Here is a 26837-nt window from a genome sequence, read left to right on the forward strand (position 1 = left end):
CTTCACTCTGTTTACATCTACTGACAGTGGAAAGGTGTGTGTGTGTGACTGTACTCCAATACAACTTGTCAAAGCAGGAAGAGCAGGGATTAGAAGGTGTTCTGTGTTTCTGCTATCTGTCACTCCTCTGCTCTGGAGCTTCGTCAGGAAAATCCGCCTCAAAGAGTTAAAACTTAAGTCTGTTGGATGAAAGATGTATATCTCAAGCTCAAATCAGAAATGGTCCTTATTTCGGTTTTCAATAAACACAGACACAAATGATTTGTATTGTTTCAAAAAATATAGTTGCCACAAAACATTTGGGTAGCAAATCACAAAATGATACTGAATAAAGAATATTCAATTGAATTAAAAGTAAAAAAAAAAAAAAGGTTATTTGAACAGTTTGATATTCAAAGAGCTCACATAGCAATCACAAAGGAACGTATGCAGATGTTATTTGTATTGCCGTTGAGCCAGTCCCAGGTCCCAGGGGACAGCAGAGTTCAGCCCATGGGACTAAAAAAAGAAAAGAAAGTAAAATAATAATAAATGGATGTTAAGAAAAAACAGAGTGGTGTCATCATTAGTTAAAAGCTTTCATAAAAAGGTGAGTTTTAACAAATGATTTAAAAGATGTCACTGATTCTGCCAGCCTCAGATCGGCAGGGAGCTCCAGAGCTGAGGGGCTCTGACGGAGAACGCCCCGTCACCATTTGCTTTCAGCCAGCAGAGCCCCTCCCGAGGATCTGAGACTGAGCACAGGCTCGTAAGGGCCCAACAAGTCGAGGTAATCAGGAGCCAAACAGTTAAGAGCTTTAAAAAAAAAAGCAGTAACATCTTTAAATACATTCTAAAACAGACAGGTTCACAGTGAAGAGAGACTTCTTCTTCTTTCGTGTAACGTCAGAGGTCCATCTCGGTGTTGTGTAGCCATGCCCGCATCTCTGGTCCTACGTCGAAGAGGCTGGCTTCCGTGGGTGGTCTATATAAAGGGCAGGTGGTGATTATGTGTTCGGCAGTCTGTTCAGGGTCACCGCACTCGCATGCAAAACTGTCTGCCAGGCCCCACTTCTTCATTGATGTTTTGAAGCGACCGACCCCAGTTCGTAGGCGGTTTAGTGTGGTCCATTGCCGGCGTGGTAGGTCGTCTCCTCCTATGGCCCCATCTCCTGGGTCCCAGAGAGACTCAAACAGGGGTGACGGGGTCCAGCCTTCTGGTATTTGGTTGAAGGCCAGATATTGATTTTGGGCCTAATCCAGAGTTTAGGGAGTTATAGTAATCGAGACAAGAAGAGATAAGAGCTTGGCTGACTGTCTCCAAATAAGACCGGGAGATGAAGGACTTAATTTTGTATATGATACGTAACTGATAAAATCACGATTTGTTATGTCTGAGGACAGGGAGCCCAGATGTATTTTCAGAGAAGGGGCTGGTTTAGAATGGCCAAAAAATGTTTACCTCTGATTTTTTGTCATTTAACTGGAGAAAGTTTTGGGCCAGAACTTTATTTGATCTAAACCAGATAGGAGCTTGTTTACATTGCTTTTATCACTGCAGTTTAAAGGGACATATATTTGTGAATCATCCGCTTAGCAGTGATATAGAATATTTTTGCATTTGTATGATATGCCCTAGTGGCAGCATGTAGATGGAAAATAATAATGAACCAAGAATAGAACCTTCGGCGCTGCAGTGGAGGAATTATCCCCAATTGAGACAGAAAATGTCTGATCTGATAGGTAGGATTTTAGCCCTTTGAGAGCAGTGTCCCCGATGCCTACCCATTTTCCAAGACGATCTAATAGGATAACATGATCAACTCGAATGCGGAGCTAAGATCTAAAAGGATTCAAATGGAGCAGTCCCCTGAATCTGCTTAAATTAAAAATGTCCTTTGTGACTTTGACAAGTGCCGTTCCTGTGCTATGTCGTGTACGAAAAGTTGATTGAAATGTATCAAATATGTTGTTGAGATTCATAAAAGAAGATAAACTCTGTGTAAACCACCTTCTCTAAAATCTTAGCTAAAAAAGGTAGTTTAGAAATTGGAATCCAGAAGGTCTAGGTTTGGATGTTTGATGAATGGATGGACTACTGCATGCTTAAGGCATGGTGGGAGACAACCAGAGGATAATGAGCTATTCAAAATGGATACAATTATGGGACCAGTTAAAAACCTCTTTTGGGAATTCAGCATGGAGCCCATTTGCAGGACTGCAGGCAGGTTTTAGTTTGTGAATGTTTCCTCTAATGTGCAGTGCTAAGAGAGAATGTTTCAAATGAGTACAAAATGCAGAAGGGTTGTATTGATGAGCCAGGTCATACTGTTCCTCTGCAACTTTGGAGTCTTATTGTAATAATTTTGTTAGTCATTTGTGTTAAAGATTGTTCACAATTTCTGGAGGTTTGAGGAAGGTTTCAAAATGGAATGAAGAGTTTTAAAGACAATTTCATGTGTTATTGTAGTTTGTTTGAACAATGTCAGAAGAAGGAGGACCAGGCTTGTTTTACAGCTTTGTGATAAATTGCCATAATTTGTTGTTTAAGATTTCAAAGGATTCTGTGAGGCGGTCTTTCTTCCATATTAGTTCTGCTTTTCTGCGTTGTTGCTTTATTTCTTTGGTGGTGCTGCTTAACTAGGGAGGTCTAAGAGTTTGCTTCATTTGCCTTGACACAGATGTTGGCTTTGTGGGAGACAGATGTGTGAGGAGGCAGTTCAACGTAATGGCTTTAAGGTCGGATACATATAGACCTGCCTCATTCAGATCCACGTTTTCAACATTAAAACCACAAGAAAGTAAAGGTCAAAAAAAGAAAAAAAGGTCGTTGACGAACATATTTCGTCAGTTTTAGTCAACGAAATTAACACTAGCTCGACCAACGTCTTTAATCAAAAACTCTGATTGGATGAGTATGTGAGTGATTACTTGAGGATAGGGAAGTATGTAAAAAATTGGGCTGTGACGTTTTGTTACGGGTCTTTAATCGATCAGGTGTGTGAGGGGAGGAGGTCAATCATACTGGATAGCATTTCCTGCAGATCGAGTGGTAGTGACAGATTTGATTGTTAAAAACACGTTGTGGTTTGCCCTGTCTGTTTAGGTGCATCGAGTCTGTTCCAGAGCTTCTGGTAAATGCACTTGGTTTTGTTTGTGGCTACAGCCTGCAGGCGGATTACCTTAAAGTCAACTCATTTCAATTAGCGTTGCTTTCGGATTGTTGCAACAATAATAAACATACATTTTGTATAATGCAATCATCATTTCCAGTCCCATGTTGGTAAGAGTATCACAAATGTATAAATATAAACAATAACCCACTTCCATTTAAACAGAGCTATTTTCATGTCCAATATAAATAGTATAAAAAGAATATTAAGATCTAATAATGAAAACCAGTCGATGGCTTTATTTTCCGTTATTTTATTTTTCAATGTGAAATAGTCTTGTTCTTTCGTTATAAACATATAAACTCCATGGAAGCATGTGGTCATCCATGACATCTGTACACACAGATCGACTCATTCAACCTGCACACACAGATCGATTCGTTCAACCTGCACACAGATCAGTTCCTCTGATAGGAAACATCCACTGTTGATTTATAACCATGTTTCTTTTCAAACCTTCGCCCTTTTCCTCATCAGTCTCTCCTACAGGGCACCACTGGACGTAGGAAACGAAAATAAATTCTGAGAAAAGATTTCAAAAATAGCTTGATGGTTCAGTAGTAGAGAAAGGTAAAGGGCAACAAATTAAAGCTACGTAATCTGGTTGACCAGCCAACCAGGAAGATGTTGAGTGTTCTCGTTTTGTCGTTGGGAAAGGTCAAACTGTAACAAAGCCCAGCTCTTAGCTTCCTTTACGCTGCTTAGTCAGTGGTAACTATAACATCTTAACATAAGAGACATTACATCTGCATGGAAGTGTTGTGATTTGTGTCCAGGTCAGGCTGGTTAGGTGAGATTGGGAGCAGCACGATGTAGCCCACTTCCAGTGGGGCTCGAAGACTTTGCCCAGGATTGATGTAAAGGAACGACAAGAATCAGCCGTAGGGTTTGTTCAGCTCCATATCTACTCAAAATCTGACTCTTCTCCATTTAATGCTCGCTGAGGTAAAATACAGTATTACTCATATTGATCACCATCCAGAACTCAAAGAATAACCTACATTTAAAATATATTCAATAATAATTCCGACTAAGGCCTTGTGTGTCAGAGTGGTCATGTGTGACAGAGGTAGGCAGATTGACAGGGGATCAGGCCACCAGTAGAATCCTCCTCTGCATGTCAATAAAACACTTTAACTGGAACAGATCAGAGAGAGGTCTTATTCCTATCTGCCCGTCTGCCATATTGAAAGCAAATCATATATTCTAAATGTTTATTTTAGTTGAAAATGTATGGTTCTAGGACGCTCATGAATGCTTTTAGATGTTTCTCAAATAATGAGAAAATCAGCGTCAGCTATGTGAACCTCATCCAGCAGACGAATGAAACCATAAAAGGAGTTCCAGCCAGGAGCTCAGCTGGACAGTGTCTGGTGAGTCTAGATGTAGTCATCGTCCACAGGCTCTCCTGGTGTGTCACAGTGATGGAGAAACAGGACTACGACCCTCTGAAAGACTCCTCTCTTGCTCTGTCTCCGCTCTGAGATCTCCTCCCCGATGGTCTCCATGCAGATGTCGGCTGACAGCTGGCCTTTACGCCTGGGTGCGTAGATGGTGGCTTACACACAACACAACAAAGAGGAAAAGTGTTTATATGTTTTTTTGTCAGCAACAGGGGCAATGCTCATGAATTGTGTACATTCAGGGATCAATCCCAGGGAGTGTGCTAAAGGAGGGATGGATGACTGCACTCACTGCTTTCATCGTCCTCAAAGTCGTAGCGGGCGTAGCTGTTGGGGTCCGCTGCCCTCAGGGTCCTCAGCCAGGGGAAGTCTGTTATCATGCTGTAGGGGGCCTCGTCCACCACCCCTAAACAACAACAGCAGAACACTTGCTTTGAACAAGAACGTTTGATACTGAAACCATGCATTCTTTATCCTTCATCATTCTATGTGGTGCATTCAGAAGAGACCTAGCACTCTACGTCAGTTATTGAATGCACAGTAGACACTTCCTCCCTAATCAGAATGGAATACATCTTCTATACTGAAGTTTTGTTGTAGCACAGAAAAGGGTTTCTTATCTTTAAAACAGATCTGTGTGGGCAAAATAATTTACCTGCTAAATAACTTATTTTGATCCCTATACCATGAGTTCAACTGAGAGAATGGTACTTTCTTTATTTTTAACCTGTTGAGCCCTGAGCCTGTTTTTCAGGTCTCAGGCTCGAAAATGACATTCCCAGAACAAATTACTATCTTCACTTCTAAAAAGGGGTAAATTAATCATCTTTTTTCTCAAAGTAATGATACACCTGTGAGTTGGATGGAGAAAAGTCAGAATCAATATAGATGTTTTTATTTTAAAGTAAATTCAGATTGAACATAGTAAAAAAAATGTAAATTATAGTTTGTCCAAAAGAAACCCATTACTTATAGTGAAAACCACCCTTGAGTGATGGGATAGTAGACAAAAAGCTTTAGGAATCCAAACTATAACATATAAGTACCCTGTATCAAGATTGATGCAAAACAAGTGACATTTGACCTTTTTAGAGAGGTTTAGAAAAATAAACCCACTTCTGGGGTCATTTGGGTGGATTTGCCATATCTCTGGAACGCATCGGTCGATTTTGGTGATTGACATCTCTTTTGAACCGTTAGAGCCAATAGAATCGAAGGGACATTCCTAAATCCATCTAAACATTACCATTGGTGAATGCGCAGCTTGCATGCCCAAAACCGGAAGCTGGGTTACAGCTCTCATACACTATAAAAACTCAGTTTTTGACATAAATGTTATGATGGATTATCAGTAATCATTTCAAAGTGACACAGAGACATTGGATTAACCTTCAGCAGCGTTTTTATGCGTTTTAATGCCATTGAACACAACTTTTGATCAGAAAACCGCAAAGGTAAGACGTATTTGCCGTTTTGGCCCCGTAAAGCTAAGTTGTGTGTTATCTGGTTTTGCCTTTTCTGCCGCAAGTTTTGTTGAAACTTATACCTCTAGAATCCGTGGAATCTCAGCTTTCATATGATATCTTGTTTGTGCAGATCCAATGAAGTATACAATATTTCTACCGTTAGTTATGGGCATTAGCACTCTTAGGCTTAGTGCTAATTCAGACGCTCGGCGTTAGAGTTGTGTTTCGTTTCGGTAAAAATTGTTCATATCGTCAGTTAGCTGACCCGTTAAGTGGGTATGACACATTAATAGGTTGTTAAATGTTAAGAAGCCCTGAGACACAGTTTCCGGGGCTTAAAGGGTGGGGTAGGTAATTCACTTCAGAAACACTTTTTGTTATATTCCATGGAATGCTCTTGACATCCCGATAGCAATGAATAAATTATTATGTAATAAACATTACCAGTTATTTTAGCCGGCCCGGCTAAAATAACTGGATGGCCTACCTGCGTGTCAGCCTTCCATCTGTGCACAAACTTATCTCGTGCCCTCATTGGTCATGTGCGCGTTCGTGTGTGTTGGAGGAGGGGCTCTGTGAGGAAGTGGCAGATTTTTTCCGGTTGCATACTTTCAAATTCTAGCGCACTCGAGCTGGTTTCTCCATTTTTACCCTACCTTTAACATGTTAAGGGATATGAATGTGTACAGAGGTGGATTAGGGCCACGTGAAAATATTTGAGATCTTACCAAAAGAGCATTTTTTTAAATCTATAGTCAGATAAAAGCCAGGATTCTGACTTATATCTAAGATCTAAACATAAAAATTCACACGTGCACTCTTCCGTAAAATTGTGCAATTTGGTGTGTTCTGTACAGTGTTCCTGAGTGTATGTAAGCATCACCTGCTCTGAATGTGTAACTGGCCACAGCGCAGGTTTGGTGGATGTGAATGTGTGTGTCTACCTTCAGTGGGGCACTGGAAAGGAGTGGGGGTTAATGTGGGGGTCACAGTCTTACCCTCCAGTGTGTAGATGTCCCGGCCCCAGGGGTATTTGGGATACTTCTTCACATCCTCTTCTGTTCTTGAGGCCTCGGGGAAGAACTCATACTTGATCAACTCCCTGAGACAAAGACACACACAGATCAATCAGGTTGTGTTTAAAATTGATTTGGCCTTATACTTGCTCAGTGACAATGTCTAAAGTTTTTACTGTTGACTTCATTAGATATATTTCCGTTTCTGCTGCATCCAATTTCTCCATATAAAGTCCCCACCCATTACCATGACCCCAACATGTCATCCACTAACACCTCTCGTTGCTTTTTTGAATATCCGCAGTCTGAGATCTTCCGGTTGTCTCTTTAGAATCACTTATACATAATATTGAAGTCAGTTTGTATTGAAGGGGACTTCCTCTCCTGCAGGCACAGAATGCTGGTGCTTAGTCTTTGCGATGTTAGAACATCGTCCCCACTGCTCTCTAATGTCCGTTTGGTGTGTCTGGCCTGCAGAATGAATCTATTTACATTTTCCGAAAATGAACAATCAATCAATCAATGTTTATTTATATAGCCCAATATCACAAATGTTACATTTGTCTCAGTGGACTTCACAGTTTGTACAGAATATCAGTATGACAATACGACACCCTTAGACCCTCACATCGTACAAGGAAAAACTTCCAGAGGAAACCCCACAGTTTAAAGGTAAAAATGGGAGAAACCTCAGGGAGAGCAACAGAGGAGGGATCCCTCTTCCAGGACGGACAGACGTGCAATAGATGCCGTGTGTAAATTGAAAAGATAATACATTTGCAACATAGGTAGTCCAAAAACAAAAAATGATAGGCTTACTTTGAGGTCATCTGTCACCTGATAGGCTTACTTTGAGTTCACCTGTCTCCGGTCCTTCATATTACTAAATGTAACTATGTCATAACACTCTCATATAGAATAACACTTAGGAGAGAAGTGTTCAGATAGAAAGCAGAGGGTAATAAGGGACTGATGTCTGACAGAATGCCCCTGATATCTGATCAGAACTTACTGGCTGATGTTGGCTATGGTGTCCATCCAGCTGCGGATGCGAACCTTATTGCGTATATTTGGAGGGTTGCTGAACTCATGCACTATGGCGATGTGATAGGGATAGGGCCCCTGGAAGAGCTGACGCTCCAATCCCACAGAGTCAATCTAAAGAGAGGAGAGAGAACAGGGGAAGTATAAGAAGAACCATTTCAACATTATGGAAAACATGGGAAGTTTGCCTAACAGATGTAGGAGATGTTTCTCCATTTGCTGCATAAAACTGATCTACAAACTGAAAGCAGTAAAAATATGATAATATATTTGTTTGCAATAATAATAATAATAATAATTGGTTGAAAACAAATTTAAATCCATACAGTATATTGGTGTTTAGCCTCTTTCAAAATGGAGATCTATGGGGGAAGATTTCATTTTGGCGCATACAGCTGGCCACTGAGCGTCAGCAGACTGTTTGTTATCCAGATCTCAAGATGCTTTCATGGTTAACATAAAGAGGACCTACCTGGTGCATAGGGCGCATGTAAATTATGCGGTTCCTCTCAGGAGGCATTCTCAGTATCTGATCCAGGACCTGTTCCATGTCCAGCTTCTTACACTGGGCGAAATCAAAGCGGTTCACTATGGGTGCGCTCTCCACTCGCAGTTGCTTCAACACTCGACATCTGGTGGCTGCAGGCAGAGGGAGGAAACACACGGAGCACTTTGTGACTGAATGATTCGGACAAAGACTGAACCTACCCTGCCGACATTAGCTTTTTAAACTGGAGTCATTTAGAGAGGACTGTGCTGCCTTGAAGGAGAGTAACGAAGTTGTGTTGTCATAATGTTTGATTCATTTATATCAATGCAGGACACTGGATATAAGATGTCCGAACAATTGAGCTGTTAACACTGACTCTATAAAACACATATCCAACATGGCAGACAGTGTGGCTGATCTATTGGTATTCCTACAGTGCGATTGCTGTAATATTTGCAACTTTTCCCCCAAAAATGACAGTGTAAAATCAAAGATTGTGTTGCTAAAAGTTAGGTACCAAATAATGTTTGGATACAAATAACTTCTGTCTTACTCCGGAAACAAAATGACTTGTCCCTTATATTATGAGAAAGTAATAAAAGGATTTGTTACCATGTATGAACATCATCTTGGGGCAGTCTTTGAGGACCAGATCAGTGATTCCACAGTTAGTCAGAGTGATGCCCACCAGGTTCTTACTCTTCAGAGACAACACCTGCACCAGCAAAAACATCTCAGTACACACAGGGTACAAACAGGGTACACACAGGGTACACACAGGGTAAACACAGGGTAAACACACAAAGAGTAGACACAGAACACACTAGGGCTGTACCCGAATATTCATTCGTTGGAGTACTATTCGGGTTTAAATGTTGTTATTCGGATATTCTTTTTCATTTTTATTTATTGAAAACTCCAACATCAACGTTAGAGCTTGTGCCTCTTCGGGGGGTGCTAACACTTAACCATAAACGTTATTGTTTACTTTCTCTGTCTTTATATGTAGATATTATTATATTACTTTTTCTCCGTCACGTTGTTTCCATAGCAACAACAACTTCCTGTCAACCGCGCTAACTCTCCTTCACAATAAAAGCATGTCCATAAATAGGAAGCCAAGCCAAATTACACTTAAGACATAACACAATGCAATATCCTTTTCAATTTCAAAGAACACAAATTGGGTTGTATACATTAACAAATAGAGAACCGCAGTGACGCGTCCTAAAACCTGGAAGTAAGTTAGCATTTTACCACTGCCGGTTCCTTCGACAAAAAGCAATGGGATTTCTCATAGGGTTTTGGCAAATATCTGTAAATAAGGTCTGTTGTTGACAAAAATTGAAGAGACAGATCACGTTTTGTTCTATGACATTAAATCCATCAGCAGTGCTGATGCTGACTGGTGATTTCTGAAGAGTTGACGTGTCTGAAAAACGATGGTTGTTACCAAGTGGCTGAATAGGACTACAGAAGTTGTCGAGGCCGTTTTACGTCATTACACCGAACACGTAAACACACCTCTAAGTTTGTTTGCCCTGTTCTGCTTGAAACCAAGTACCTGCGCTCTTGCAAACTGTTAAAACAAACGCTTGAACTTGTACCATTTAGAATCTGTAGTTTTGAATATGGATCTTAAGTTGGCGTGACGTTGAAGCAGCGACCCTGCTTTAGTTCGTTTATAGCATAACGTTAGCATTTTGCTTCTGGCGATTAGATTTATGATTCGAAAATTATAAAAGTAGGGTAGACATGTGGATATTATCAGGATGAACAAAACGTGATCCGTCTCTTAAATGTGTTTCAACCACTAACCTTATTTCGAGCTATTTTCCAAAATCCTATGGAGAAATTGCATTGCTTTTTGACTAAGGAACCGGAAGGAGTTTACTTCCGGGTTTTAGGACGCGTCACTGCGGTTCTCTATAACTACAAAACAACAATAGCCTACTGTAGAATAACAAAATGAATGCCGTGAATCAACCAAAATACACGTGTTGAGGTGGTTAGCGCGCAGGCCGAATATTCGCTGCTGATTACTACCGAATATCCGGAGCCCGAAAAATTGTATTCGGGACAGCCCAAGAACACACACAGGGTACACACAGAGTACACACACTCTTCAGAGACAAAAAATGCACCAGCAAAAACCTCTCAGTACACACATGGTACACACAGGCTACACCAAACAGCAGTGAAAGTCAGTGTTAAACCCCCCCCACAAGTGAATCCTGATCAATGGAGCCACAGAAGGCTACCATAGTGTTCTGATGTTAGACGACGAACATGAGGCTCTCCTTTAAGCCCGAACTGCAGCACTTTGGCTCCCCCGAGGGGAACAAAATCCAAATTAAACTTTAATTTAATAAAAAGTAACTTATTAATAATTTTGCTTTTAGAATGTTACAATACAATACACTATTTACAGTCCATATACACCCACAACGTATTGTTGGAATGACAGTGAATTCATGACACTGGTTTAACAGGGATAAACATTGACTAGAAGAAGGGTGAAGCCTCGGCACCAGTGGCGGCCGGTCCATAGGGGCACTAGGGGCGCCGCCCCATATCTTCCCACATACAAAATAAAATATTAAAAAAAATATTAAATTAAAAAAACAATATTTAAAAATGTATAAATTTCAAAAATATATATATTTTTAATTTTTAATGAACAAGGTAAATATCATACAATTGGTATCAGTAAAATTTATAATCTACAATAAAATCTTGTTTAAAATTGTGTTACGATGTCTAAAGTTACTGATAAGTCACATGTTTCCTGCCTGGCCTTGCCCTTGGCATTAGTTTATCATTACGGGGCGCTGCCCCCGAGCCAAACAGCAGCAACCAGCACGTTGCAAAAGTCTCAATAGTAAACTGTGCCGCCGAAACATAATTTCAGCCAATCAGCGCCGTCAAATATTTTGGTCACGAGAGCGCTCACGTTGGCGCCCACGTTGCTTACGTGCGTTGACGTGAGTTGTTTTTTAGACTCGTGAGGAACTGGGGTAGTATCTATTCTATATTATAAAACTGACAAGTCAAATCAAGCAATCTGATTGGTTCTTAGCCGTGATATACTGAGCGTATACCACGGGTAGAATTGTAAGTTACTTTTCACAACAAGTCAGTATCCCTCCGCGTCTGAGAAAAACAGTATACCGTTGGGCTGAAAATCAAACTGCCTGCAGTTTGCTTTTCAGCTAAGGGGCGTGGTTCGGCCCGACGCGAAGCGGAGGTGATATAATGAGCATATACCACGGCCTGTCGTGAGCTATTGCTTAAGTAACGCAGTGTAGGCGGAGCCGTGACGTCATCTTAAATGAGCTCCCCAGAAAAACAACACAGCCGTTAGCTCTTAGCACTCAGAGCTCACAGCTCTTCATATCTGTTCAGAAACTAGACAAAAGTTAAACAAGTACAAACCACATACTGTCTGTGTCATGGCGAATACAGTCGCTGGTTTATTTATGTCTGTATAGGCCGTTGTTGTGAGTGTGGACGGTCGGAGCATTTACAACGTTAGCTTAGCCAAATCTCCATTAGAAAACACGCATTTTAAAAGGTTTTTCGCCTGCCGTTTGTCTGCAGACTTGTCAAAGCCTTAATTCATGGTTTTTACTATCCGGTATCAGTATGTTGTTACTTCGGCATCATTTTGAAACGTATATTACAATTAAATCACGGTCAAATATGTTCATCTTGTTGTAGTTGTAGCCCCCTTGACAGCGATTCTCTCTCTAGTTTTAGACTGCGGTCAAGCCAGCCTCCACTCGGAAAAAGACCTTTTTTAAAAGACCTTTGGGGACAGGGATGATAGCTCATATATGAGACTTCAAAGGTATTTTATTTTGAAACTGTACATCAGAATGTCCTGATTTCTTCTGAGTGACTGGATGGGATGTCCTGCTATCACCCTGAAGTGAAATGGGTCTTTGATACTGGACAGTTTTTGTTTTATTCTCATCTAAACACAAAGGGATGATTTTTTTTTACTTTACCGTAATGCATAGGATATTCGCGCACCGCAATATCACGTGAGGGCTGGCTTGACTAGGTTTTCCCGAGTGGAGGCTGGCTTTACTACAATTAGTTTAGCATACTCGGCCCCACTCAGCCTGGTTGTTCCTGGCCCTAGAACCACGATTTTACGGGGCCATTACATCACCAGAAGTCCCAATTTAAGGGGTCATTTCTCCCCAAAAAAAATGTTTTACTCACTATATCAACAGCCCCACCAAAAATATTTTCCACCAGCCGCCACTGCTGCTCGGCACGTACGCCAACGCTCACTTACACCAATAAATGATCATGAAAATAATTGAGATCTCAATATTGATCAAAATAATAATTGCTGCTTAATGTAATAAATAAAAAATGTCTCTCGCATATGCCCCTGCAGTTAAAATGGTGTGTGTGCGTGTGTGTACCTGTACGTGGTCGTCCTCGGTGACAGGGTCCGAGGTGCTGGTGGATTTGTCAGCCATTCGTTTCCTCCTCACTGCGACTCGAGGCCTGGCTCTTGAAAGATCTTAACATAAACAAAAATATAACCTTAAACAAACTCAGTTATAGCGTTAATTCAAATATACACTATAACTTTATAATAGTTTTAAATAATAAACTGTCTGTATACTCTTTATATCTTGCAACGTCAGTGCGGCCCAAGTAGTGGCCTATGGAGTCTCAAGCCGCTAGCCTCAAGCAGAGGACTAAAGTCACATCTTATATTTGGTGTTATGTTCAGACCCAGCCAGCTGATTCCAGTGAAACCACTCCATCTCCCGGGACACCAAAGGCTTTATTATCACAATTGCAGAAGAACTCCGCAACACTAGCAAACTGAGATTTTGGGAAATTGTTGGAGTTCCACCTTGAACAACTGCAGGTTGCGGGATCGGAATTCAAGCAACAATACTCAAATGACATAATATCCTTTTGTAGAGATGATTAAATAGATGACTTTCCGTAGCTGTGCTGGCATTTATATGCATGTAGTGGTACTGTACTTATATTAGTTCATATTAAGACTAGGGATGGGAACGATTAATCGAATATTCGAAATTATTCAGGTATTCGAATAATTATTAATGTATTCGAATATGAGTTATGAATATTTTTATTTATTTATTATTTATTTTTTGCGAGTGATGCCTAAGTTGATTAAATATTATCAAATTGAATAATTCAATGTATATATATATACGACAGTGCCATAGCTAAATGTGTTAGTTGACGTCTAAAAGGTGTGTTTTGCTCCGCTCACCGGTCCCTCACAGCGGGCAGAGCTGCAGGTGCTGATCTCTCTCTCTCTCGCGTCCGGTTATACTTCACTCGCGTTTATGTCCAAATCCATCAGATCTAGCTAGTTCTAGCTAATGGTATGGCTGCTGCCCCTCCCTACACGCAGATCACGCAGACTCAAACCTCATCTTAGGCCCAAATGTGGCGCAAATGCGCTCCGCAGCCGTTGCGAGGGTCCGGCGCTAACAGTTCATGAGCGTGCTCCCCCGCCCCCTGTCAACACTCGCGACACATGAGTGGCCAGCCTAAACAACAATAAGCGCTGCTTGGCAATCGTGTGTGGCTGCAAAGTACATACACATTTTGACTTGAGAGATTTAGTTTAGGCCCTCATGATATCTTGTGCAGTTATTTATTTGATCTCTATAGTCTTTCAATGGATTTTGAGTGTAGATTAGAGGTTAATGACCTTTTTAAAGTCATTATTTTGAATTTCTGTGTTATTTGTTTCTCATTTTACTTTGAAGGGGGGCATATTGAAACACTGAGTGCAGAACCACCACTTACTGGGCTCCATGAAACTACAAACCCAAGCCTTGGCACATAAAGGAAAGCATGGTCAGTGCCACTCCCCTGAAGTGATGATCGTGGGACATTCAGTGTGTTCTGTGTTCAGTTACCTGTCTCAGATACCAGCGACACAGGGGTCATACGAGTGCAAGATCGGGTCAAAGGTCTTCTAGGAACGAAGTCCTTGTCTCCGGGCTGACCGTGCTGTGACCCTGACCCGTTAGCAGGGGCAGATCCCGGGGGGGTGGCTGGTCTCTCTCCCTGTGCAGGCAGCAGTGATGCTCTCCTGTAGGCATGGTTGACAGCAGCACACCTGGGAGCCCCGTTGTCCACACAAGCAGAGCTCTTCTCAGTCCCTGCTCCAGAGGGGCCTTCTGAGCCCTCACTTGGCCTGCCAGTTCCTGTTGCTCTCTCAGTGGTTGTGGTTGCTCTGTGGGAGGTCCCCATCACCACCCTCCCACATCCACCTACCTGCCTGGAAGAGGCAGCTCCAGGTCCAGCCCAGGCAGCAGAGCCAGTGAGCGGCCTCCCTCCAGGGCCCCGCCCTGTCCCAGTGTCCCCCCCGAGGCGAGCAGCAGCCTCCGCTCCTTTAGCACTAGTCCTCCTGCTGGTGTCAGCAGCAGCCTTCATGTCGGCTTTGATCTGTTCACTGGTCACCTGGCAGCTCTTCTCACAGCTGCTCTCTGACAGCTGAGCCTTCGTCAGGTCAGGCGAGTCTGCCGCTGATCCGGCTACGTTGTTGCTCCGCCTCAGAGGAGTCTTTCCTTTCCCTGGAAACACATACATGTTTATTTTACATACACGGGACAACCCAAGCTCTTTGTTTTAAACCATGTTCTTATGCTTATAGCCACATTTGTGTGTAGATCCTTTTTTGTATTGAACAAGAAGCCCTTATTCTGTAGCTGTTGTGTTACTGACCCCAGTCCACACCCACAACCCATTGTGACAGGCAATGGTTATAATGACTGGTGTTCTGTGAAATAGTGTTACCTTCTGCACAGGAAGCTGGCTGCTGCAAACAGGAAGCTGGCATTAGCCTTGATACAAGACATTCCTCTTCCTCACTGTCAGAGTCTGAGATGACCGGGGGGGGCTTTGGAACAGTTGCCCCTGCTGCTCTGTTCTGCTGTACTAAGCCACTGGGACCTGGAATTGGGAAAGACAGATCAGTAGACATCCAAAATGATTAGGAAAAGCATTTTCTTTTTTTACGTGTGAGCATGAAGAAATGCTGGATTAGACGGCTGATGTATTTAGGAAATTATTTCAGCTTTTATGTGGATGTCCAACAAGCTACATTGAGAAAGCGGATTGCTCCTGTTTGCAGAGTGCCATGCCAGCCCTGACCCGATGCAACGCATGGGTCTTGGAAACATAACTAGTTTGCAGTTCAAGCAAAGAGAACAGGGAAGTTTAGTTTTGAAACAGCATAGAGCACGTGCGCCCCCTAGCTCCCCAGATACATAGTGGCAGGTGAGCCTGCAGGTCCTGCCTCCTGGCAGAAAGATCAGACTTTGCAGCAGGAGAACTCAGCTTTCCCAGTCATTACAACACTGAGGAAGTTAATGCTTCCATTTACTACATCAAAACTGAGTGTACGCTAATATTACATGTGCCAGATTTAACCCCTGCTACTGTCAACAACAAAAAAACAAGCTGCAAACCTGCTTGCTCCTCGTCGGGACGTTGTGGTGTTTCAGCCAGACGACTGGGCCCTGGAGCTGCGTCCGCCCCCTCAGCTCTCACCTCCCCTTGTGCTCCTTTCAGCTCTATTTGATGCTCCATGTTCTCCTCCTCCAACATCACCTCCTCCTCCTCCTCTTCCTCATCCTCCATCCCATTTACCTCTGCTGCTGCTGCTGCTTCAGTGAAAATAAACATTTGTTACATACCAATCACCACAGTCCCTCGTACAGACACCAATACTGACTATAACCACCCTGTTGTACAATAGTTGCTATTACGGTATACTATTTACTTTTGTTATTACTTGTTGATACTTCAATATTCAGCACTGTTGAGAGATGACAGTTATATTTATTAATTAATGATGTTACTACTTTCATATGTTCACTTTTTTATGATGCTGCTACTTATTTTTTACCACAGACTTGTGTTCATTAGATTTGTTTATATTAACAATGTTATTAAATAAACTCCTAAGTTAATATTCTACTCTACTAATGTTGATTTGTCTGCACTGCACTATGATTTTACATTTCCTATCTGTAGGACCAATAAAGGATATCTGATTCTGATAAGATGCTCTCTCCCAGAAGCTATTGACAGATCTGAAAGTTATCTACTAAATACACTGCATTCAGAGTTTTGGTGATAGAATGTTGCACAACATTAAAATGTCCGAGTCTGAATCACTTCACTGAATCACATTTAGCTCACTTCATCTCCGGCAGAGCACTAGCATAATCCCAGAAAGGTTCAGGTGTACTTTCTAAAGACTAAGGGTTGAAAAGGTAAGGTCGTTTTAAGACTCCAGAAGCTAAAGTCCACAATAGTTGCTGCTGTGTTGAACTGCTGTTCCCCTAGGACTGCAGGTAGGACTTGCCATTGTGCTCCTGCTGCTGTCTCTGGTTGTTGTTGTTGTTGATGATGTTGACAGGTGGAGGGGCAGGGGGCATGTTGGGCTCATTGTTGTGGTGGTGGTGGTTGTTGTTGTTATCATTGTCGTTGTTGGAGTTCTGGTTGCTGACAAGTGCTGAGGACACGCCGATACCAGTCCCTGCACTCAGACCCACCCTGGCACAGCCCTGTCTCACACAGGACACGCAGAACATGCATGAGTACATACAATGGTTTCACAAACAATAGTCTCAGTTCATTGTTGTTGTTGAAAGCATTCCGTTGTTTCCCCTTTTCATTACAACTACTCAGCCATGGAGGGCTGCTGTGCTCTACAACTGGCGATAACAACTCATGATGTGGTCAGTCCTGACAAAATGTCCAATTGAGCTGGTCGATAGGCATGTCTAGGGTATTTTAGTCGCTTTGAAGAAAAGTATAAATAATATGTGATGTTAAGTGGTATCTTCGTGAAACCAAAAATGTTGACCATGACAGGAAAAAAACAGCTAACTTGTGTTTTAAAAATCTCTAATTGGACAGAAAAACTACGAGGCGAAAACACACACACCTGTCTACTTCGAGGGATCTGAGGGGGAGAAATATATATATATATATATATTATATATATGTAGTGTATACCTTGGGTGGTTCTCTAAACATCTGGTCCAGACAGATGAACTCCAGGCTGGGAAGTGCCTCTATGAACTGGGAAAAGGATTCCAGTTTGATGGCATGACAGCGAACCAGAGTGAGATCGACCAGACGACTCCATCTGGACTGATCTGAGGACAGACAAAGGCAGAGATAACAGCTACACACAGCACTACAACAAAGCAACAACTGAAAGACCAAAGACAGCAGCAAAATACAACTTCTATTACATAGAGCCCACATTAATATTAGCGCCTTGAGAAACACACTTCAGGCAACCAGTGATGTCTGTGGAGTGTTACCTGTGATCCAGTGGTGAGGGTTATGCAGGTGAGGACAATTGTAGATCAGCAGGTACTTGATGTTAGTGAACACCTCGTTCACTACCTTCACTCCAATATCAGTGATGATGCCTGGGTTCTCAATGACATCAGCCAGACCATACTTCACCAGCTCCGAATGAGTCATCTTACCTACACATTCACAAAGAAAGAAAAAGCAGCTAGAGAAGGAGAGCCATGGTTGTCTATTGTTTGATAATATAATAATATATTAACATGGAAATTAAGCACAAGAAGAAAGAGTATGGAAATGCTGATTTCTTTCAGGGAAGGAAACATGATCTGAGTTCTGCTGAAGATATTTGGAGGAAACTTACATTGCAGCAGGAACTCATCCACATATCCCAGATGAAGTGTCTCAAACTGAGGAAACTCTAGTTCAGCCATTTTTAGGGCTGAGAAGACGCCATCTTTGGTCAGAGAAGGCTGGATACGCAGCTCGTGAAGCCTGTTGAACAGACACAAATCATGTCATTAGGAAACGTTAGTGCTCTGAAGGTAAGGACAGGTTCAATAAGGGTTTTCTTTCAACTCCATGTTAACCTGGGTATCAGTGAGCTTCTTACTTCCATGTCCTGTGATTATGCTTTGCTCTGTACAGTGTCGGGACAGTGTGTCCAACATCTACCCTAATAGTGTAGTAGCCAGCTCATAGACTCCTATTGTAAGGGGTGCACATAACTTGTTTGCCCTGGTTCTCAAAGGAGCACCTGGAGATGTTGCTTGGTGCTCATCCTTAAAATGAAATAAACCGTAACTTTTGAGGGGGTCTTGACTTTATTTGCCAGACACACGGCACTGAACACACATGCAGAGGTGAACACAGAACACACATGCAGAGGTGAACACAGAACACACAAGCAGAGGTGAACACAAGACAACATTAGCACGACCAGTAATCCTACAAGCTGTCATCACTACCCTCCTGACTGTTCTCCTCACTGTCTTCCTCTCTGTCAGACATGGCAGCTGATGATGTAGACCTACTACTTTCTCTCTGGTTGAGTCTGCGATTAGCTGCTTGCATCCACAAGTCAACAGCTGGTTTTGGGTCGAAAGTCTCTGTTGTCATCTTAGACAAATGGATGTGCATCAGGGATGAAACGCGAGAGTCTGACAGGCAGGATCTGAACTTGCTTTTTATTATATTAAGATGTGAAAATCCCCTCTCACATGAAGCACTGCTCAAGGGCAGTGTAAGGGACAACAGCAGGACTTTCTGAATGTTGGAGTATCTTTCTGGATTGCTTGTCTTCACTATGTTGACCAAGTCATACACAGAGAACGCTGCCAAACGTTTTCCTGCTTGCTTTAAAAGCATCCATTCTCTTACAGGGGAGTCTCTGTCGATAGACAGGATGGCCTCATATTTCTGAAGAATGTCAGTCAGTGTTGTGTTGCCAAAACTGTGGAGATCTTTTTTTTCTTTAGGCCAAGTTGAAGGATCAAAGAATATGCACAAGGCAATCCCCAATCGCCACCAGTTTACGCAGTTTGGGGACGACCCCGTTGTAAACTCCGACGTTCACTGCAGCTCCGTCTGTGCATACAGACACCAACTTCGTCTTCCACTCATCTCCTAAGCCACAAGCATGGAAGAGTTGCTCCATCCCGTCTGTTATGTCCTGTGCCGTTCGTTTCACACCCAAATTAATTAACCCAATGAAATCTGAGCTAAACTCTCCCTTGCTACCCACAGACACAATGTACACAATTTCCTGCTCCACTTTTGTTATGTCTTCTGATCCACCAAAAAGCACACCCCAAAATTCAGCTGCCTTCAATTTTTCATACAACTCTGAACTGATTGCCTGTGCGATGGTGATCCCCCTTCTCTCGAATGATAAGCAGTCCCAACATTAACTTCAAGCCTCTTGAGAAGCGCAATGTCCTCCTCAAATGAACGCATAGGACGTGCATGTTTGGCTTTGTGAAAGGCCAACAGAAACATATTACTCAGAGCTTGGTGCTGTTCATTGAGTTTATCCTGCCACCTGTCGAGGGGACGACTGGGGTTCTTATCCTGGTTGCACTTGTCAGCTATCTTCACATGCTCTTTTCAAAAGCTGGATGACAAAAATTCGTACAACCTATATAAAAGGCGTTGCTTTTATCAGCAAGATTCTGATTTTCTCTGCGGAGGTGGAGTACCAAAGTTCGTATGCTATCTCCCGGTAAGCTCTCTCCCTGGAGAGCTGGCTTTTTCCTCTGTAAGGTTCTCTTAAACTTGGTATATATTGCTCGAATTTCTTTGAAGTTGAGTGAATTGTTGGATGAAAGTTTGAAACTGTTAGATCACACTGACCATTTACGAGGAACCGCCTCTGAATGTTGTCAGGCTATAGGTGTGAATGTGCAGGCCCGGCGATCCGTGAGGAGATTCCTTTGGATTATGGTCGGAAGACTTTAATGTCAAAACTATGAATTCAGGTTTCAGATTAGAAAATGACCACAGCATGATATGTTTTATATTATTGTCATATTGTAACGAGAGAAGGTAAAAACCTGTTCAAGTATGGACCAATTTTTCTTCGAATAAACTGATCCCACCTTTTGGATTGGGATAACTTAAAAAGACATCTGTGCTCTCCTCTCCTGCTTCAAAAAGGTAAGATTGCACCCTGCCACACTCACACTTAGGTAGGGCCACACCTCACTACTGATATCAAAATCCTTCGGGATCGCTTAAAGAGATGTAGCGGGTCGCCTGAATTGAAACAGCAGTTAATTGAACCTGGTTCTTCAGGGAGTTAATAGAGGTGAGATCTTGCTGACGTTGGTGGATCTGAGCCAAGCAGTAAACTTACATAGACTCAATCAATTCTGTCAATTAGTAGGTCTGAGTAATTTGCCAGAATAAATGATCAGGCCTCCTCCAACAGTTCACACTGCCGGCAACTAGACCATAAAGTGGAACCCTGTGGTTTTTCTATGAAAACTCTAGCTGTACATGCAGCTAGTTGAATTAACTGGTTAATGGTTGAGCACCTGCGAGCAGCAGTGATGATGAGGTAACCCAGGTCCACTTCCAGAGAGTTCTTACATGCTCCAAACACAATGGTGTGGAGGTTCCGAAATCCTCCTGGAGAGACACATACCCAATATCACAGACACGTCTTTGTTGTGTATTCAATTGTTCAATACAACGTCCCAACCCTATTGGAATTTGTACAATCATAAAATATTCTATGACCAACATAAATATTTATTACACTTTCCAACCATAATTCCATTTTATAATTACTTTTTGTAAATAATATACTTTTTTTTGTTTCACACACACGCCCTCCTCACCTGACCTCCAGCTGTCTTCCACCACATGTTGGATCAGCCCCCCTAGGAAGGGAACCCTCACCAGCTCCAACTGCTCGAGGTTCCGAGCTGATGCTAAACCCGTTACCAGGGGAACGTATTTGAGGGAGTTCGTTGGCCCTGCACAGTTGCGCATGACAAAGGTTCTCAGGCTCACACACAGGAAGTCCTTAAACGGCTGAGGTTTGGTGAGGCGGACCCACTTCAGGTAAAGATGGCGCAGCATGGACACGCAGGGGATCTCTGGGACATTCACACCTACAACAAACAGACACTTTGTGAAGTTCATCAATTACAGTGCTGCTGTTTTTCAAACTAAGGTGACACGACATGGCCCTTGCAGGTCCATTTACAAGCCCCACAAGCTCCTGCACTAACGAGAATAAATGGATTTACATATTTCAATGAATTGTATTTCAGCTGCAATTTCTAGGCAGTAGCAGGAGTTTTCGGTTTATTGTGGCATTTCTTACCAACGAGATGTAGGGTCTGGATCTTTGCAGTTATGGGGATGGTCAGTTTGTTCTCAGCAGGAATGGGAAAGGCCCCATTACGGTTGCGGAACTTCCCCAGTATATGAACCTGAGGCATGTAGTTCCATATGGCTTCCACCAGCTCCAGATGGGACGTCTCCACGCCCTGGAATTCAGGAAAATCCAGCTATTTGACAAAACCCATCAAAATGCAAGGTCCACTTGCTAGCTGTTTTTCTTCCAGTAGATAGTGTGCTTAGCTGTAATGGCTTGATTCACATCTCTATACACTTAGGACAGATATACAGTTGAAAGCTTGCTCGTTAACACTTTTCCTGGAATAGTAATTTGACAAATCCAAATGTTGAATCCTACAAATACATTCAGATTTCTAACAGCGCAGCGACACCATCAGGGTGTCAAAGGAGAAAAAGGAGTATGTGACATAAGCTTCATAATGTAACAATGAAATGGTGACATTAGTTCCCATAGCTCTTGTGTTATCACAAGGACGCACCACATACTGGCACTCTTCATAATAATTATAACTTTAATTGTATAGGGCCTTTCACGAACAGACTTAGGAAGGAGTCTGAGGTCCATCAGGAACAAAACCTCACCTCACAAAATGTGTTTGTACCCGACTGCAGCTTGCCTCATCAACAAGGTCGTGCCTTGCTGTATACTCAATACTATTCACATTTGCACATTCGTTGATAAATACTAAACAGCTCTTTACTTTAAAAATATATATTTCATAAATAATATATATATATATCTATGCAATGGTCAGGTTTTTGAAAAATGGGGCCCCCTGAACAGAAGAGTTTAATAGCCCTGCTGACTTTTCTACAGACGATAAAAACATCACAAGCCTCTGCTATGACTCACTCCGTTATGTGCCGCAGAATGCTAAAAGTATGCATTCTTTGTAATACAAACGCGTGGTACAGCTGGATAGATTGAAACCTGATGCAAGGAAGCCTTGCTGCAGAAGAGAATCATTGTCAAAAATATACTGACCAGCAGATTGGGACAGGCTTGTAGTGCCTCAAGGACTCCAGGTATACTGAAAGCCTCGTAGGCTCGGACTCGCCTCCTCTCCAGGTACCGAGGGTGGAGGCCATATAGCTGCTCCAGATCTGGCATCTTCTTCAAAAGGAGCAGAAAACTGCCATCTGTAAAGCCTGACCCAGAAAAAGCAGTACATTCAGACCATGTCCTTAACATATATGAAAACAAACAAAAAGGTTGCTAACCCATAAACACACTGACCAGTAAAACATGGTCCCCCCCCCCCCCCCCCCCCATGTTATACTGTGGCAATTCCCTGTTCACCATCGCTCAGTAAAACACTGCAGCTGCTCTGTAGCTGCTGCTATTGTCACTCTCCTGATGCTTTCCAAAACCACTTTAACCACTTTTCTCTCACTACAGTTCCCCCTGTTGCAGCTCACATTACATCTGAGACTTTTATCTACCACAAAGTCATTGTCTGAACCCTATACTCCGGCCCTATACTTCTACACCACATTACAGAAAATACTAATGACGAATGAAAAAAAAAAAAAAGTGAACATGCTCTTAGTTTGGTTTAGTTGGTAAGGGAAGCAGTGGTTGTGCTCTCACCTGAAGGCATGTACTCCCACCAGCGGCCGGCACACAGGTCCACCACCTTGACCACGCGCAGGTACAGAGTCACAGCTTCTCGAAGCTTTCTGGACAGACACTCCATACACATGATGTCCTTCATGGGAAGGTACCTACGAAACCAAACAACGTTTAAACCTTTCAAACCTTTCGCACTTTTGGCTTAGGTCAATGTGTAACTCATTTCAGTCTACTACTTTAAATGTACACACATTCAATTTAGGAAATGTTAAACGAAATGTGGGCTTAAAACACAATGAAACAACATTTTCAAAGGTTTTGAACGTGAGTTATCTAAAACTAAGTCAATAAATATCACTGCGACCAAAAAAGTGCATATTATGGCGTACAGACCAATGACTTGCAAATGCTGAAAGGTTAGTAGGTCAGATTCTACAACATTAATAATAACTATAGTTTGATCGATGGGCTCTATAAAGGTTGATCAGAAAGACAATCAAGGGGCGTAGACTATGAATTCAAGCAGGTTTTAATAACCATTTGTCCGCTTTCTCTGCCATTATGAGAATATGTAGGCCAAAAGCTGAGCGAAATGATTTGTGTTAACTGTTAAGTGTTACTGTCTAGTCATTTCAGACTTATTAGCTTCTTTTTAAAATCATGCGGAAGTCTTTTTAAAGGGACTTGTTTTATTTGAAATAACCTACTTTACAATCAAATATGAATATGAATTCCTTGAAGATGACATTCTTTAAATAGCCTTCCTAACAATATTTTTTAAGACCAATAATAAACACAGATGATATTTGACTGGATTTTCTCCCATTTGTCCGAGACATTGAAATCTTCAGACATGTTGACCGCTGAAACTTTGTTTTCTCCTGATCATTATTTATACCAACTCCCCCACATGGCATTGTACCTGAATATATGACAGAGGACTTCATGGGACAGCTCATTGATGTAGTCTTTGGGCTCACTGGGTCTCAGGAGCACTTCCCCTCCACTGCTGCCCACCACAGGCTGCGGTTTAGAGGCCTTCTTCCTCGGCCCCATCACTGTGCGACACTGCCCAGGCTTGAAGACAGACACACACTTCCTCCCTCCTGCAGGGGTGCTACTTCCTAGGCAGGAACCTTAGTTTGGGACAAACATCACAACCAAGATAAGTACATGGGATCAAGGGGAAAGGATACAGAGGTAGGGGTGCTTGTCATTTGCATTACTTCAGGTCTCTAGCTCGAAATTGAGACATTTGATCGGGTTAAACCTGTGGGTTGGATAGAACTATACAGATAATGAGATATTTAGACTATTATTTCAACATTCTCTTGAAAATGTAGGTTACTAAACCATGTAAACACATATAAGGCACTCATCATAACCTGGATTATAAAATTGTGAATTTGATAACCGAATAATAATAAATGTTGAGGCAAATATTGAATCCATTAAAACAGACTTTGCAGTAATATGCGTTCGTTAACTGGTTTGACTGATCCGAGTGCAGATCATGCAAGCGTAATTGTCAGACAGTTGGAGGAAGAAACTATCAGAAGCTTCACGTGGGAGGACATCAAACCAGAGCTATAGTGCTGAGAGTGAGAACATGACAGCATGTGGAACAGCTTCACACAAACATGAGGACTTGTAGTGCTTTTTGTTAACGTAACTCAGTAATGTCCAGGTACAACTTGTTTCAGGGCGTGTAAGGGAAGTCTGAAATAAAACCACTCACTAATGATATAAGGCAATGTATATAACCTGAATCAAGCTTTGAGCAAACCACCAACACATTAGCAGCTTTACGTATGGTTGTAGCCAACGATAGAACATTATGCTGACCGTTGGACGGTTACTGACAGGGGGAACACTTTAAACTGAAGACCTTCCTCCGCGTAATGATGCAATAAAGTTCAGCATAGTCTTTGTCAAAGCTAGCTTACTAGTTAGCACATCCGCAGCTAACATTGAACAGACACAAATCATAAAAGTAAACAATACAGGAAGTGACTGGTTGCCCTGCACCGTTTCCACACGGAGAGTGTTCCGACCTACCGCATGGCTCAGTCAAAGCCACTGGTGTGGCGCTTCCTTTAAGTACAGCAGCTAAAAAGCTGTGCTTTTCCTCTTCTTTTTCCCCTTCTTCTTCTTCTGATTATACTTCTTCTTCTTTTCTTCTTCTTCTGCTGATGCTGCTGCTGCTTCTTCTTCCTTAGCTTTAGATCGGCTGGCTACCAGCGTCAAGGCAGACACCGCCACCTACTGGGTTGGAGCGTGGAGCAGAATTATTATCTGATTATCCAGAAAATAAATGTAATAGAGAATTAAACTTCACTTACTGAAAAACCCGTATCTATGATTAGTCTGTTTTCAACCACAGGGCAAGCCATAAGATAAGTTCAAAATCTGCATTAGAAAATATCCAGAAGGCACGAACACATTAAACTTCTTCTTCTTTTTGGTTTTAAGAGGCGGTTGGCATCCAGACCTTGCATTGCCGCCTACTACTTTTCCAAAAAAAAAACACTTATAACTAACGGGAAATACTAATATAGGTAAAAGGGAAAGAAAATACACATAATTAAGCTAAACATTTTAACCTCTTATCTCGAATAACAAGCCTAATATCATTGCTCTAGTCTAGACTGAGAGGACACCGTTGAGCGGCCCGACCAAGCAAGGAGGCAGAGGCAGAACGTCCAAATACAACTCGGTGTGGGCATTTATTCAAATCATGGGCACATGATTCACAGCCTCAATTGCTGTCCACCTGAACACAGTCAGCAGCCACAAGGATCTCACACACACTACCTGTCCACTGACAGGGAAAACAGAGCCTAAATGCACACACACTAATCAGGCCAATAATTGATTTTTTTGTGAGACCTGTGAAGACACTATTACAGTAGTCGAGTCTGCTGAAAATAAAAGCATGGACAAGCTTTTCTAAGTCCTGTTGTGACATTAGTTTTGTAATCCTTGATATATTCTTCAGGTGATAGTATGCCGATCTAATAACTGTTGTAATGTGACTGTTAAAATGCAGGTCTGAGTCCATCACTACACCCAGATTTCTTGCTTTGTGAGTTACTTTGTAGTCTGCCGACTGAAGCTCTGTGATTACTTTTAATTGGTCTTTCTTTGCTCCAAAAAAAATTATCTCAGTTTTTTGTTTGTTCAATTGGAGAAAGTTCTGAGTCATCCAGTCAGTGATGTGCTCAATGCACTTGCTCAGTGCTCTAATCGGAGAGTAGTCTCCCGACTAGTCGTCTGCATAGATGTGATAGCGATCGTTCTTTTTAATAATTATATATAAATATTAAAAAGCAAAGGTCCTAAGATGGAGCCTTGAGGAACCCCGCATGACATATTTGTCAGGGTTGATTTGTAATTGCCTATTGAGACAAAGTTTGTTCTGTCCTTGAACTAAACCAGTTTAGAGCTGTTGCTGAAACTCCCACCCAGT

The 26837-nt window shown here is 42.1% G+C and overlaps 1 protein-coding gene across 2 annotated transcripts; it reads right to left on the reverse strand.

Annotated features, from left to right (window-relative positions):
* Positions 1-3389: 3389 nt before the first annotated feature.
* Positions 3390-25597, reverse strand: fbxo38 (F-box protein 38). Of its 2 annotated transcripts, none has more exons than XM_079672836.1 (21): positions 25427-25597; positions 24291-24504; positions 23387-23520; positions 22781-22944; positions 21758-21923; positions 21267-21542; positions 20961-21054; positions 18290-18420; positions 17934-18104; positions 17620-17762; positions 16964-17165; positions 16062-16259; positions 15388-15543; positions 14505-15164; positions 13011-13111; positions 9184-9286; positions 8554-8720; positions 8050-8195; positions 7020-7123; positions 4848-4961; positions 3390-4710 (listed from the first exon to the last, which is right to left on the reverse strand). In XM_079672836.1, the coding sequence occupies exons 2-21, from the start codon at positions 24422-24424 to the stop codon at positions 4532-4534; spliced, it is 3543 nt and encodes a 1180-aa protein (XP_079528962.1). In that variant the 5' UTR covers positions 24425-24504; positions 25427-25597; the 3' UTR covers positions 3390-4531. The 2 variants fall into 2 exon arrangements, with proteins under 2 accessions (XP_079528962.1, XP_079528963.1); XM_079672837.1 differs by having other exon boundaries at positions 16062-16256; positions 25427-25596.
* Positions 25598-26837: the final 1240 nt, after the last annotated feature.

The sequence above is a fragment of the Notothenia rossii genome, assembly GCF_949606895.1.
Source record: "Notothenia rossii genome assembly, chromosome: 3".
Classification (NCBI taxonomy): Eukaryota; Metazoa; Chordata; class Actinopteri; order Perciformes; family Nototheniidae; genus Notothenia; species Notothenia rossii.